Here is a 15,108-nt window from a genome sequence, read left to right as displayed (position 1 = left end):
ACTTGCTTGAGTTGACTTTGTTTGAAGAGATGACTATGACACAGACGTTGTTGTTGCCATAAAAAATGAAGTAACTGCATGACAAATAGACCTATGGTCTTAGGCATTTATGGGTCTTCAAAGTATCCACGCTGATCATGAGAAAAGGAAAAAACAAGTTGGTGTGATTACTCAAGCAATTACTCCATAGTTTTATTTATAAGTATGAGTGGTAGAAGTGGATAGAAATATTTTTCTGTGTCATGCATTAAGTGAGAATATTAATATACCATGTTTTGCTTGTTTCCCCATTCAGGTTTCTTCCTCACTGGTTTGTCCACACAGCTTTAATGTCCCCCTTTGACACCATTCCTCTTCTAGAGTGAGACACACTATATACATATACCTTTTAGATTCAATATGAATTAAAAATTGCATATGATTTGTGTGAAAAATGTGATATAAATGAAGATTGATTGGCTGGCTGACTGAAATAATGGTTAATTATAACACATTTTGTTTGTTTGTTTTATTGTTTTATTACTTCCTGTCATCGATCATTCATTTATTTTCTTCTTCAGGATCTTCCTGGGAATCCTGGGCTTCGGACTCTCCATCATGTTCTGCACCACCTTCTGCAGGGCATGCAATCGCCTGCGGCAGGAGGAGATTGAGAGAGAGGTGTGGAGACGCAGCGAGCAGGATGGGCGCCCGCCACCGATTTACTTCATCCCCATCCCTGGAAGCATGCCACAGGCAGACGTGGAAGAAGCCAGGGTGCCTCAATGCAGCCAGGAGCTCCACACACCTCCACAGTACAACACTGCCTATTGTGGGGCCCCGCCTTCCTATAATGAGGTGATTCATTCTGTCCCCACTGCAGAAAGGAACCAAAATCATACACTTGAGTGTGCATTTAAGCCTGGACTCTGTGTGTCTGTTTTTCAGCTGGGATTGAAACCTGACGATCTACCACCTGCTTACACAGAACATAACTTCCCTGTGCATCCAAATCCAACCCATTCACACACAGACACGGAGCACGGGGGAGTTACACACAGCCTTGATCGTGGTCGCGCTGATTCGTAAAGCTGATGTGGACTTTTCAGTATTTTATAGGAGCCCTTTGTTGTGTTTTTTGTTTTTTTTTGCAACAAAATGAAGTGGGAATGACTTTTGAAAAGACCAGATAGTGCAATTATCACCTTGTTCTCAGGTAATTAAACTTTTCTGTATATTGTTCATATATAAATACAGACCTGCCCCTTACCTGTAATTTGTATTATTATCATCATCATCATCATCATCATCATCAATAATAATAGTAATAATAATAATAAGTCTTTGCTTTATTGTTGGTATAAAAAGCTCCTTTGTGTAAAGATGTTTGTTGTAGACCATGTACACATGGTCAAGATTACCTGCTGTTGTCCAAACCAAACCTCAGAATGGATAAGAAAGCTGATCTAAGTCAGTGTTTCTCAATACTGGTTCTGGGGATTCACTGCCCTGCATGTTTTAAATGTTTCCCTGCTAGATGTTGGTGTCAGATGGGCTGATCTGTGCGGATCAGAAAGTGTTGATCTACACAGACTTTCATGCACTATCACTTCTATGGTTTGTGGAGAAAAAAAAGGGGGGGAAATATCCAGTTCTCTGGAACTTCTTGTGATCCTTGTGCCTAAATATTCATGACATGACATGTTGGTGTATTTGGACCGGCATTCCTATTTAACATGTGAAATTTGGGCCGGAATATCTACTGATGACCTTCTGTTTATGAACTTCCTGTTTCATGGCTAATGGTCAAAATCCACCCTGTTGTCAAAGAAAAGCACTTTGATCAAAAATGTGTTTCAATATGAGTGTTAAGTGTTATTATACCTGAATGTGATCATAATTTCATGACTTCCTCTTTGATGCACAGTCTAACGTCAAACTGGTCTTGAGATTGGACTGTGAATGTATCAGAACAATATGATTATGTCTGTGGAAGGAGTTTATCAAGGTAAGACAAATTACTTGTAAATGTAAGGAAATTATATAATACTGTACGGGTTACCAGGAATACAAACTTGGGTCCAATCCAATACTTTTCAGTCACTTTCTTTTACTTGAAATCCAGGAAAACATCCAGGTTTTAGTACATCCAAAAGTAGTCAAACAAAAAGTATATCAACAAAGATTCAGCTCAGACCAAAGAACACTCACATACACACTAAGAAATCAAAGTACGAGACTTTACCTTTTGCTGTCGCTCCAGTTGAACCCTATCAGAGTACAAGCACTGTACCTTTCTCAGTGTGTACAGGTACATTTTTGTCACTAGGGGTGCATAAATGTTTCTTTAGAGCAGGGGTTCTCAAAGTTTTGATCCCTGAGGGCCAATTTAAGAACCCAACATTGGACTGAGGGCCGCCAAAGGAAAAAAAAGGGGAAAAAACAGAAAGAAATCCAATTTGTAATAATTTTAATGACCAGATTGCAGTTCTACAGTTTACACTTATTGGTCTGTATCCAGCAATGTCCAATAAACATTTAACAAGCTGAGTAGCTCCTCGAATAAAACTATCAACTTTAATTCATTGCGGGCCGCCAGAAATGTTTATGCACGCCGCCATTGGCCCGCGGGCCGCACTTTGAGAACCAATGCTTTAGAGGTACAAATCTTAAAGACACAGTGCTTGTACCCTGATAGGGTACAACTGGAGCGACAAAGCATTTGTACTTTTTTAGGTACAGTCTCTTCCTTTGTTTTTTTAGTGTGTACCGTCATGGCCTAGTGTCAAATCAAGTGTCAATCTGGAAAATGTGCACACTGAGGACCCCACATGGACAAAACAGGTATTACAGTGCAAAAGTCCTGACAAATACATTCCAAATGACTGACTTCCTCTTGCGTTTAAGACACTAGTGCAGTGCCTGTAGAAAGTATATATTCCTATAGTGGGAGCTGAAGATTTGTGCCTAATGAGGTTGCACAGCGTTTGTATTATGTTAGCCCTACGCTAATGCTAATCATAGCCTCGCTAGCTTACCTTTGGAAACAGGTTCTCCAAGTTAGCCTAGGCTCTTCACTCCCACCTCCGTGCACCAGGCAGCGCAGCTGTTGCTGATGAGCTGCTGCCTACCATCGGGCCATGCTCAACCCATATCCAGAGTCTTAGGGCAATGTGACTAACGGTCAGCGAGATATGCCTGTCACAGACACACAGACGCAACTTGCTTTATAGATAGATGTCAGTGAAACATACTTCAAGTGCCAGTTCATTAAAAAATGTCTAAGGGTAACTTTTGAACCATATTGTCACATCCATGCATCACAGATCAAGTTTTTTTTAATGTGTTTTAATGTGCACCCTTAGTAAGGAAAAAATTGCTTAAATTAAACTATCTGGAGTGGTTCACCCACAGCTATTTAAAAAAAAAAATCCAATCAAAATATGTTCCTTGCTGAAACTTTGCTGCTATGCTTTGTGAGTTTTCATGCACAGTAAAGTCCTCGCAAAATGTGTTCATAAAATAAAAGTTGATGCAGGTAACGCATAATTGCTGACTTCTTGTCTTCTGCTTGTCACCACCACCATTCGAGAAGATCCAAATACCTTTGTTTCACGACTGCCAGTGATGTCTATGGAAAATTCTGTGGATTTGCAACGTGCTAAGGCCCCCAAATTCCAGTGTTGGAATGTAACGAAGTACAAATACTTTGTTACTGTACTTAAGTTAATTTTTCACTTATGAGGACATGGTCAGAGGACTGCTATGAGGCACTGCAGGGCTGTTACGAGGTGACTGATTGGAATGTACTCTGTGAGCCACATGGAGAGGACATAGATGGGCTTACTGAGTGCATTACAGACTACATCAATTTCTGTGTGGACAACATTGTCCCAGCAAGGACTGTGCGTTGTTACCCAAACAACAAGCCCTGGGTAACAAAAGACATCAAAGCCATACTTAATCAGAAGATGAGGGCTTTCAGAGGTGGGAACAGGGAGGAGCTGAGAGACATTCAGAGGGACCTGAATGATAAGATCAAAGTGGCTAAGGACAGTTACAGAAGGAAGCTGGAGAGGAAACTCCAGCTGAACAACACAAGGGAGGTCTGGAGTGGTATGAGGACCATCACTGGTTTCAGACCCGCTGGCAGTGAAGCTGATGGCAGCATGGCTATGGCCAATGAGTTAAATCTATTCTTCAACAGGTTTGACACTGCTGCCCCAGCCCCTGCTAGTTCTCCTGTTGACTGTCTGCAGCCACCAACACTTATGACCTACCCCCCTCCTCCTCCTACTCCTGCTGATAGCACCTCATCTAACTTTTTGAGCCCCTCATACCCCCCCCCCCCCCACTTCTCACACCTCTTCTGGCTCCCATGCTGCCTGCCCACTGGTTACACCACTTCATGTAAGAAGACAGCTGAGCAAACTCCCCGCTGGTAAGGCTGCAGGCCCTGACGGTGTCAGTCCACGTGTCCTCAAGGCCTGCGCTGAACAGCTCTGTGGAGTGCTTCACCATGTCTTCAACATGAGTCTGAGTCTCCAGAAGGTCCCTGTGATATGGAAGACGTCCTGCCTCGTTCCTGTGCCAAAGACGCAGCAGCCCACTGCTTTCTCTGACTACCGACCGGTGGCACTGACGTCACATATCATGAAGACTCTGGAGAGACTCGTGCTGGAGCAGCTCAGGCCTATGGTCAGGTCGCATCTGGATCCCCTCCAGTTCGCCTATCAGCCCCGGATAGGAGTTGAGGATGCCCTCATCTACCTGCTGAATTGTGCCTACGCCCACCTGGACAAGCCGGGGAGCACTGTGAGGGTCACATTCTTTGACTTCTCCAGTGCTTTCAATACCATCAGGCCTGCCCTACTGGGTGACAAGATGACGACGATGCTGGTGGACCCTCCCCTTGTGTCCTGGATTGTTGACTACCTCACTGGTAGACCACAGTACGTGCGCTTGCGGCACTGTGTGTCAGATGTATTGGTCAGCAACACTGGGGCCCCACAAGGGACTGTCCTCTCTCCTTTCCTCTTCACCCTTTACACCACAGACTTCAGCTACAAGACAGAGTCTTGTCATCTTCAGAAGTTTTCTGATGACTCTGCTGTGGTTGGATGTATCACTAAGGGTGAAGAGGCTGAGTATAGGGCTGTGGTGGACAACTTTGTCTCATGGTGTGAGCTGAACCACCTGCAGCTCAACACCACAAAAACCAAAGAGCTGGTGGTGGATCTGAGGAGGAACAGGACACCAGTGACCCCACTTTCCATCCAGGGGCATAATGTGGACACTGTTGAACATTATAAATACCTGGGAGTGTTCATTGACAATAAACTGGACTGGACTAAGAACACTGAAGTCCTTTACAAGAAGGGACAGAGCCGCCTCTATTTTCTGAGGAGGCTCCGCTCCTTTAACATCTGCCGGACAATGCTGAGGATGTTTTATGAGTCTGTGGTGGCCAGTGCTGTTCTGTGCTGTTGTGTGCTGGGGCAGCAGACTAAGAGTAGCAGATGCCAACAGACTCAATAAGCTGCTCAGGAAGGCCAGTGACGTTGTGGGGATGGAGCTGGACACTTTGACAGCAGTGTCAGACTGCCAAAGGTGAGGGCGATACTACAGCATGACTCTCACCCTCTCCACAACGCTCTGGTCAAACAGAGGAGCACCTTCAGCCAGAGACTGATTGCTCCTAAATGCACCACAGAGCGCCACAGGAAGTCATTTCTGCCTGTGGCCATAAATCTTTACAACTCCTCCCTCTGATGATCAGACTCTTTATAAATAAATAAACAAACAAACAAACAACAGACAAACTATAATTACCCATTCTCATCTAACTTCTTTCATTTGTTTATACTATATATACAAATAGATACAAAAACAATTTCCCCCCGGGGATTAATAAAGTATTCTGATTCTGATTCTGATTCTGATCTGTACTTTACTTAAGTAAAATAAATAGTGCATACTTTTTACTTTTACTTTGTTACATTTTGCAGCAATTAGCTGTAATTTCTACTTCGCTACATTTCTACAATTAGTTTCGTTACATTTTCTGGTCGGACCTCGGACCCGTTCTTTCTCCCAGAGGCGATTCTAGAGTCTGTTGGGGCCCTAAGCAAAAATTCCCAGGAGGCCCTTCTGACCAGTGTTCATCACCATTATGTTATAAATAGTAATAATAATAATAATAATAATAACAACATGGAAAAACCTTGTAATTTTGAAAATAAATCAAGTATGTGAGAATATAAATGTTTAGAACAATAACATACTATATTATAGTATAAACAAAATATAAAGTATAGAAGTTAAATAGATTTCTTGGGGGTACTAAACCCACAGCAGGCAATTCGTCATGACCACCTTTTAAGCACTGCTTCTACTAGTTAGCATTAGCGTCAGCTAGCGTTCTGATGCTAATTATAGCTGCTGTTCAAGTCTGTGTCACGTTAGTTAGAAAAAGTAACAGTAACAGCAGTCATTTACTTTTAATGTCATCATCATTGTCACGATCCACACACTCATCCACACTCATTCACGTTCCTGGTGTTTTCCCTGCTGTTCCTGGTCAGGAGGCGTGGTTGACCTACATCCAGAATGACGCTGGTGATAATTCCACCTGCACGGCTCCACCCCAGCTGCTCCTGATCATCAATCAGGAGTGCTCTTAAGCCGGAGCCGCCCGCTCACCAGCGTCAGTTCGTAGTTTCGCTACTAAACACGCTACTTACCTGTTCTAGAAACCTTGACTCCCTGGATCGATACTTACCCACTCTATCCTCCAGGTCAACACGTCTCCTGCCAAACCAGAAGCCACGGAAGATCCTCTGAAACCACCGTTCCTGGAATCACTTCCGCCTTCCGTCTCGTCTCTTCACCTCGTCTCCTGCGGAGCTGCCGCTTCTTCTCCACAGACCTTTCCGTCTTCGGAGATTTCCTGCCGCTCCCCGCCGAGGCGCTGCCTCTCTCCCAGTCCTCACGTTGCTGCTGATGACACGTTCTGCTCCTCGTCTTCTCCAGCGGAAGTGTCGCTCGTCGCCAGCGTTTCCTCACGCCACCAGAGACATTCCACTAACGCCACCAGTCTGTTCCTTGGGAACCTCTACACGGACAATACTTGCCACGGGAAGCAGCTGATCCTTCCCAGTCCAGCTGCAACACATTCTCTCACTCGTACAGCACATTCATACTTCCGGTGTTAGCTGATTATTTGTCTAGGGCAATAAATACTCTTAAAACCATATTTCGTGTCCTTTCTGCATTCGGGTTCTCAGTTCCAGTTCCCAGTCGATCTTCCTTAAATAGAAGATCCTAACATTACGAACTGACCATAATGGACCCGGCAGACAGAGAAGCAATCAGGCGAGCATTACTCAACTCGACACCTTATTACCAGACATCGCATCTTCAGTTAAAGAACTAGCTGCTAGCCTCAATTTGCTGCTTCATCCGCCTTCACCCACTTCTCCACCGATCAACACCATTCCTTCCACCTCGGCTTCCTTCGTGTCTGCACGGGAACCCTACGTTCCCATACCTGAACGTTTCTCCGGGGAACTTAACAAATGTTCTATTTTTTTGTTCCAATGCTCTCTCGTGTTTGACTTGCATCCCACTACTTGAATTGAATTGAATTGAAATTGACTTTATTCCTCCCCCGGGGGGGAAACACACACTTATACTTATCCTTCCGATCACTCTAAAATTGCATTTCTTGTTAACCTACTCACGGGTAGGGCTGCACAATGGGCGGCAGCAGTATTTAGTAACGTGCACTCTAGACCTGCTTCTTACGCCGCGTTATCTAATGAGTTGCGTCGAGTGTTCGATCACTCATTTCAAGGTAGTGATATTGCCAATCGTTTAATCGCCAAGCCGAACGCTCGAACCAGAGTATGGCGGTCACTCTGCGCTGCGTCGCCGCCAACCACCTATCGGACTGGAGCTCATTTCTCCCATGGATTGAGTATGCATATAGTATGTGCTTCCACCGGTGTCTCCACATTCATGGCCTCCCTGGGTTACCAACCCCCTCTATTCGACTTCCAGGTAGGGGAGGTGGCGGTTCCATCCGTTGAGGCCAACCTCCAGCATTGCCAGGCGGTTTGGCAGAAAGTTCGGACTGCTCTGCTTAAAGCCTCCCAGCAGTCTCAAAAGCAGGTGAATCGACACCGCATCCCTGCTCCCGAATACCAGCCTGGCCAAAAGGTTTGGTTGACAGAAAGTTGTGTAGGTCAGGCACCAGCACATTCTGGTCAAAGTCTGACACAGCTGGATGTGACATGTGGGTAAAGTTTCCTCACAATAAAAGTCCATAAAGGTTTCTTTTTTTTCGTAACGGGATATTGTTGAGTGTGCTTACTATAACTTTTTACATTTAGAATACATCTTGAGATATCATCTTGGATGAATACTTGGTATACTATACCAATACCATACGTAAGCCCCGTTTACACGAAGGAAAAAACGCAGATATTTCCACGCAGTTTCTAAGAACTCTGACCAAAGTGGAGATTTCTGAAAACGCTGGTAATGTGTTTTAGTGTCAACTGGGAATGAAAATGATAGGTGTCATTTTCAGTGACCAATGATGATTAGAATTGCTTACAATGTCGCTGCTGATGCGAACATTTTGCACATTTGACACTGCGTCAACACTGTTATCATCGAAAGGTGACATCCAGTAAGATATTTTGTGAAAGACCTGTGTGCACCACATTAGCAGCTGGTAGATCATCAATCCTGGTGGACAACAGACTGTTGAGTTTAACCCTCCTGTTTTCCTCAAATTTGATGGTAATCCATTAATCCTTGTGCTCAATCTGACCCCAGCAAAGGAAAAATATTTATAGGTATTTTAAGTGTCTTTGTTGACTACCTATCTAGCCCTTTGAATAAAATATAACACCCCTCACATACATCCACAAACAGTACATCACCATATAATTTCATCGATTGACCTAAAGTTGTCAAGATAGATTTTGTGTTGTAATATGAAGTCATTTTTGATGTAAATGATCATCATGATGATGAATTTCATGAAACATTGAATGGGGTCACTTCGACCTCAAGGATAACAGGAGGGTTAATAAACACCTGCGGGCTTGTTGAGACGCGTAAACAATGCTGTTTACTTTGGATGCAATTTGATTTGCTTGGAAAACAAGTTAAGGTGGAAAAACGTTGATGACCTGCAAGCTATAACCTCCCTCTTTTCCAGCTCTATAAATGCTGGTAGGTTTCGAATCTTCTCTTTGTGAGCAGCATCAGATGTATGCAGTTCCAGAAGTTGCAGCCGTCACATAAGAAAAGTGAGTTAATTTTGTTATGTTAAGTTCATTTTGACGTGTGCTACTTTGTTCTTATATTTTGTCTAGATTATTTAATTATTTTGACTAGTTTTGTTGCCTCAACTTATGAAATTTTGTCTTTGGAGATGTGGCCCAAGGAAGAAATTATTATAATTTGGTTTACATGTGTAGAAATGTGTGCACTGCACAGCTAAGTGTGTCCACTGAAGATGTTGTCACATGTGCAACATAACAGTCTTTGTCAATTGTATATATTTGGAATAAGGAATATGCAATATGGGCCATTTTCACCCCACTATTATTTCAACTGAAATAAAATATAATACAACCTCATTTCTCTTTATGGATCTTTTTCAGAGATGTACCAAACTACCTTCATTACACTTGCAGTGCTACTCTGCTCTTCATTCTTGGTGAACGGAGGGAAAATCTTGGTGGTCCCTGAGGATGGAAGCCACTGGCTCTCGTTAAAAGTAATCCTTGAGGAACTTCACTCAAGAGGCCATGATATCACAGTGGTGGTGCCATCAGGCTCAATTGAAATCAAGAAAGATGCTTCTCTCTACAAAGCCATCACTGTAAATACCCCTAGTAGACTAGAAATGGTTAATTTATATACTGACGCCAATACAATGGAAGGCTCTTCAGAGTGGAGCAAAGCAGTTGCAGAAATAGAATTCCTATTTAATTTCACCAAGTGGCATTTAACTATGTTGAACGAGTTGTGTAAAGACACCAGACTGATGGATGACCTCATGAATGCAAAATATAATTTGGTTCTGTCAGATACTGTGTCAAGTGTAGGGGTGTATCTGGGTGACCGTTTGGGTGTTCCAGTTGTACTTGAAGGGATGCTGTCTTTGTGGGATGATCCCCATAACTTTATAACACCAGCCCCACTCTCTTATGTTCCAGTTGGATACTTACAGCTAACTGACAAGATGACATTTACTCAGAGGGTGCAGAACTTCATTTACTTCCTTGCATATTCGTCAATTTTGCAGTATTTTAATACTTTAGTAGTAGATGACCAACCTGCTATTCAAAAGTGCTTAGGAGGCAGTTCCAAAAATCTGGTAAAATTGTTTCAAGCAGCAGACCTCTGGCTAATGAGGATGGATTTTAGCATCAATTTCCCACGACCCACAATGCCAAACATCATCTATATATCAGGATATCATTGTAAACCATCCAAGGCCCTTTCCAAAGAACTGGAGGATTTCGCCCAAAGCTCTGGTGAACATGGTGTCATTATTATGTCTTTAGGAACCCTGGTGGCAAAACTTCCTGAGAGCATCACTGAGGACATTGCAGCTGCTTTTGCCCAACTTCCTCAGAAGGTGATCTGGAAGCACAAAGGAAAAAGACCGTCCACACTTGGCAACAACACCTTAATTGTTGACTGGTTGCCACAGAATGACCTCCTGGGTCACCCTAAGACCAGAGTTTTTGTGACTCATGGAGGCATTAATGGAATACAGGAGGCCATTTACCATGGCGTCCCTATGTTTGGACTACCCATCGGAATGGACCAGCCAGGGAACCTATTCAAGATGCATGCAAGAGGTGTGGCTAAAGTACTGAACATTGGAAATGTGACCAAAGATAATTTCCTGGAGGGGCTGAAAGAGGTACTGTATGAACCAAGTTACAAGGAAAACATGAAGATACTGTCTGACCTGCATAAAGATCAGCCCATAAAACCACTGGACAACGCCATATTCTGGATTGAGTTTGTCATGAGGCACAAGGGAGCACCACACCTAAAGTCAGAGTCTTACAAAATGTCTTTCGTCCAGTACTACTCAATTGATGTGATTGCATTTCTCCTGGCACTTTGTTTGCTGCTATCTACTGTTTCTATTTTGGCTGTAAAGTTTTTGTGGCAGAGAGTGTTTTGTAGAAGCAAAGTAAAAAAAGAATGAGTGTGCTGCACGGCAGCCAAGTCACGAGTTTAGATGTTGATTTCTTGTTAAGAGGAATAAGTATAAATCAATTTTTGTCTGTATTTGGAGTCATAGCTCAATTGGCTGCTTTATAGATATATATAGTCAGTGAAACATACTGCAAGTGCCAGTTCATTAACAATGTCTACGGGTCACTTTTTTTTTTTTTTTTTTTCACTTTTTATTCTTGTCATTGTGTATTGTATGTTTTGGGTAACATCTACTGCACGTCTGTCCGTCCAGGGAGTGGATCCCTCACCTGTGGTTCTCCCTAAGGTTTCTACCCTTTTTCCCTTTTACAAGGGTTTTTTTTTCCCTGGTAGTTTTTCCTTACCCTGGTCGAAGGTCTAAGGACAGAGGATGTTACCAACCCTGTGAAGTCCCGTGAGACAAACTATGTTTTGTAAACTGTGGGCTATATAAATAAAGATTGATTGATTGATTGATTGATATAAACTCGATATTGAACACAGAATACCTGAACTCATAAATTTCTCTCTAGTTTTTAATAAAACTAGTTAACCTATTATACCTTGTTAAATATTATGAATATTAAAATGCTAACCACACCTGCCATATCTTCAAAGTGTCCAAATGTCATGAAAAAGTATACACAATTTTTATTCAATTTCATGAAAAAGCATACAATATGTTCAAACTTTCCATTCAATGCATTAATAAAGAAATGGAGGCTTAACTATTTTTTATTAGATGATTAATACATTTATATAATAATGTAATAAATATTATGAATAAGTGCTAAATAAACCCATGATATCCTCAATGTGTCCAAATGAGCTCAATAATAAAGAAAAAATGCCTTTTTTCTGTGTCCATTAATAAGTTAACCAGTTAACTTATTATGTAACTATTACCAATCATAGCCAAAGTAATAATGATTGTACTTGAAGATAGTTGTTACATGAATCATTGTACAACATTTGAAGGCAATATCTCCATCAGTCTGGAAGATAAAGCTGAAAATGTGTTTTTAGCATAATAAATTAATTAATTTGCTAATTAATAATAAAGCTACAAAGATAGGGATAATTCTCAGGTGGTATGTGATGCCCATGCAAAATTTGAAGCCAATACCTGTAATACTTTGGAAGATACAGGCGAAAATATAGTTTTTATATCATTAATTAATTAATTAATTAACCAATTAATAATAATGGTAGACAGCTCAAAATCAATAGGGATCATATACAGTTGGTATGTGATGCCCATGCAAAATTTGAATCCAATACCTGCAATACTTTGGAAGATACAGGCGAAAATATGTTTTTTATATCATTAATTAATTAATTAACTAATTAATAATAATGGTAGACAGCTCAAAATCAATAGGGATCATCTACAGGGGGTATGTGACCCATAAAAAAAAAGGGTTAGGGTCTACAGGGTTAGGAACATTTAATCTCAAACGCCTTTCCAGTTATCGCGTTAACGGCTAAAATCTGCGGACGACGACGCGGACGGGCAAGACCGATTCCATAATATCTGCGAGCGTTTCTCGCGGATATAATTAAACTACTGAGCTGGAGTGGTTCACCCACAGCTATTAAAAAAAAAATAATAATAATCCAATCAAAATATATTCCTTGCTGAAACTTTGCTGCTATGCTTTGTGAGTTTTAATGCACAGTAAAGTCCTCGCAAAATGTTCATAAAATAAAAGTTGACGCAGGTAACGCATAATTGCTGACTTCTTGTCCTTTGCTTGTCGCCACCACAATTCGAGAAGATCCAAATAAATTCTGTGGATTTGCAACGTGCTAAGGCCCCCAAATTCCAGTGTTGGAATGTACTGTACTTAAGTACATTTTTCACGTATCTGGACTTTACTTAAAGGGACACTGTGTAGTATTTATGGGTTTATATAACCCAAAATCCACTTTTGTATACATATTATGTGCTCCTGCATTGTCTAGTCACTGCATAATAGTTTTTGTTTCATTTTCGTAGTGTTTCAAAAAGTCATGTTAAATAACATGGTTGTGGGCCGCGGTTGCATTGCCACTGTTAGCAGCGAGACTCCATGTTTCTACCGGAGCCTGTAAGGACAAACGCAGGAGAACAAATCAAGCGTCTCTTTACTTGTAGCGGAAGTCCCGCCTCCACTCTCTCCGATTCGTCTGCTATGGCCGCGGTAGCTCGCCCTCTCCCTCGCCTCACAAACCTCATCTGCTGACACGGAGAAAGACGACGAGGACGACATTTGACCAGCTGCGGATACCGTAGCGCTCAGGGAAGGGAGGGGGTGAGTAGAGGAGCAGTTCTTTGTTGTAAATTTCAGCCTCTCCTCTAGATGGCACTATAAACTACTTACTTCCCCTTTAAGTAAAATAAATAGTGCATACTTTTTACTTTGTTACATTTTGCAGCAATTAGCTATAATTTCTACTTCGCTACATTTCTACAATTCGTTTTGTTACATTTTCTGATAAGTGTGGAAAGTGGTTGTTTACTACTGTTGCTAGGCAGCGGACGTTTATCTGGCAGCACAACTTGAATATTTTGGTCGTACGCCCCCTGTCGTTGCGGCGAATACTGCAACGAACAACACGCTGACTATGAACGCCTCCGTGCGTGCGCGTAGGGCGCGCGCCGTCTGCGGAGCCCCGCGCCACATCGCACGCCCGAGTATAAACAAGGCTTTAATCAATGTGAGCGTATGACCCGCGCCCATTCCTGTCAAATTAAAACTCATGCACATTATATTAATCTAAAATACTTTTAATACTTAAAGTACATTTATATATACATATACACACACACACAGATTCTTTTTACTTTCACTTAAGTAGGATTGTCATTTTGGTACTTCTACTTTACTAAAGTAAATATTTCTCTGGTTATTTGTACTTTTACTTAAGTACTGCGATTCAGTTCTTCCTCCACCACTGCCAAATTCACACTTACACAGCAGGATAATAACTATCTATAAATTCTGTAAAGTCTCTCGTGGTCCGATTGATCAAACTTGACAGGTCTCTTGCTAGGGGCATGGGTAAGTGCAGCACCAAGTTTGATTTTGTTTGGATAAGTAATGCAAAAGATTTCATTAAATATATCACTTAAAAGAAGCACACATCCTACTTGGAGCCCGGCCCCCTCGGGTTGTTCTGTGCTGCCTGTCTGTGTTTTTGGAGCTGTGTGTGTGTATGTGAGGGGGAGGCGCTATGACAGAAAGTTGTGTTGGTCTGGCACCTGCACATTCTGGTCAAAGCCTGACTGAGACACAGCAGGATGTGACAGGTGGGTAAAGTTTCCTCACAATAAAAGTCGATAAAAGTTTTGTTTTTTGTGACGGGATATTGTTGAGTGTGCTTACTGTATCTCAAGATGTATTCTAAATGTAAAAAGTTATAATAGTGCTCGTTAGCATTAGCTTGTGCCAAAGTTTCCAGGCCTCAACAACCTTAGAGCCGTTTGCAGTGTTTTTTTTGTATGTGTAATGAAACTTCAAATGGATGAATACTTGTACCCAGTTACTTTTCAAACCACACTCAAGCCCCGTTTACAAGAAGGAAAAACGCAGATATTTCCACGCAGTTTCTAAGAACTCCGACCAAAGTGGAGATTTCTGAAAATGTGTTCTCGTGTTAACTGGGAATGAAAATGATAGGTGTTGTGTTTTTTAAAAAAGAAATCATTTTCAGTGGCCAATGATGATCACAATTGCTTACAATGTCGCTGCTGATGCCGACACTTTGCACCTTTGACACTGCGTCAACACTGCTTTGCTCACAACAGAGGAGTTATCATCGAAAGTTGACATCCAGTAAGATATTTTGTGAAAGACCTGTGTGCACCACATTAGCAGCTGGTAGATCATCAACCCTGGTGGACAAACA

At 41.9% G+C, this 15,108-nt stretch overlaps 1 protein-coding gene across 1 annotated transcript; it reads left to right on the top strand.

Moving 5' to 3' along the window:
* Window positions 1–4,509: 4,509 nt before the first annotated feature.
* Window positions 4,510–11,227, top strand: LOC310939796 (UDP-glucuronosyltransferase 2C1-like; the record flags this gene model as incomplete). The annotated part of the gene is made up of 4 exons (XM_083904640.1): window positions 4,510–4,794; window positions 5,113–5,238; window positions 6,777–7,164; window positions 10,197–11,227. 4 exons carry the CDS (start codon window positions 4,510–4,512, stop codon window positions 11,225–11,227), a joined length of 1,830 nt encoding a protein of 609 aa, XP_083760766.1.
* Window positions 11,228–15,108: the final 3,881 nt, after the last annotated feature.

Source organism: Microchirus variegatus, assembly GCF_963457635.1.
Source record: "Microchirus variegatus genome assembly, chromosome: 18".
NCBI classification, from domain to species: Eukaryota; Metazoa; Chordata; class Actinopteri; order Pleuronectiformes; family Soleidae; genus Microchirus; species Microchirus variegatus.
This window is presented reverse-complemented; position numbering and strand designations above follow the sequence as displayed.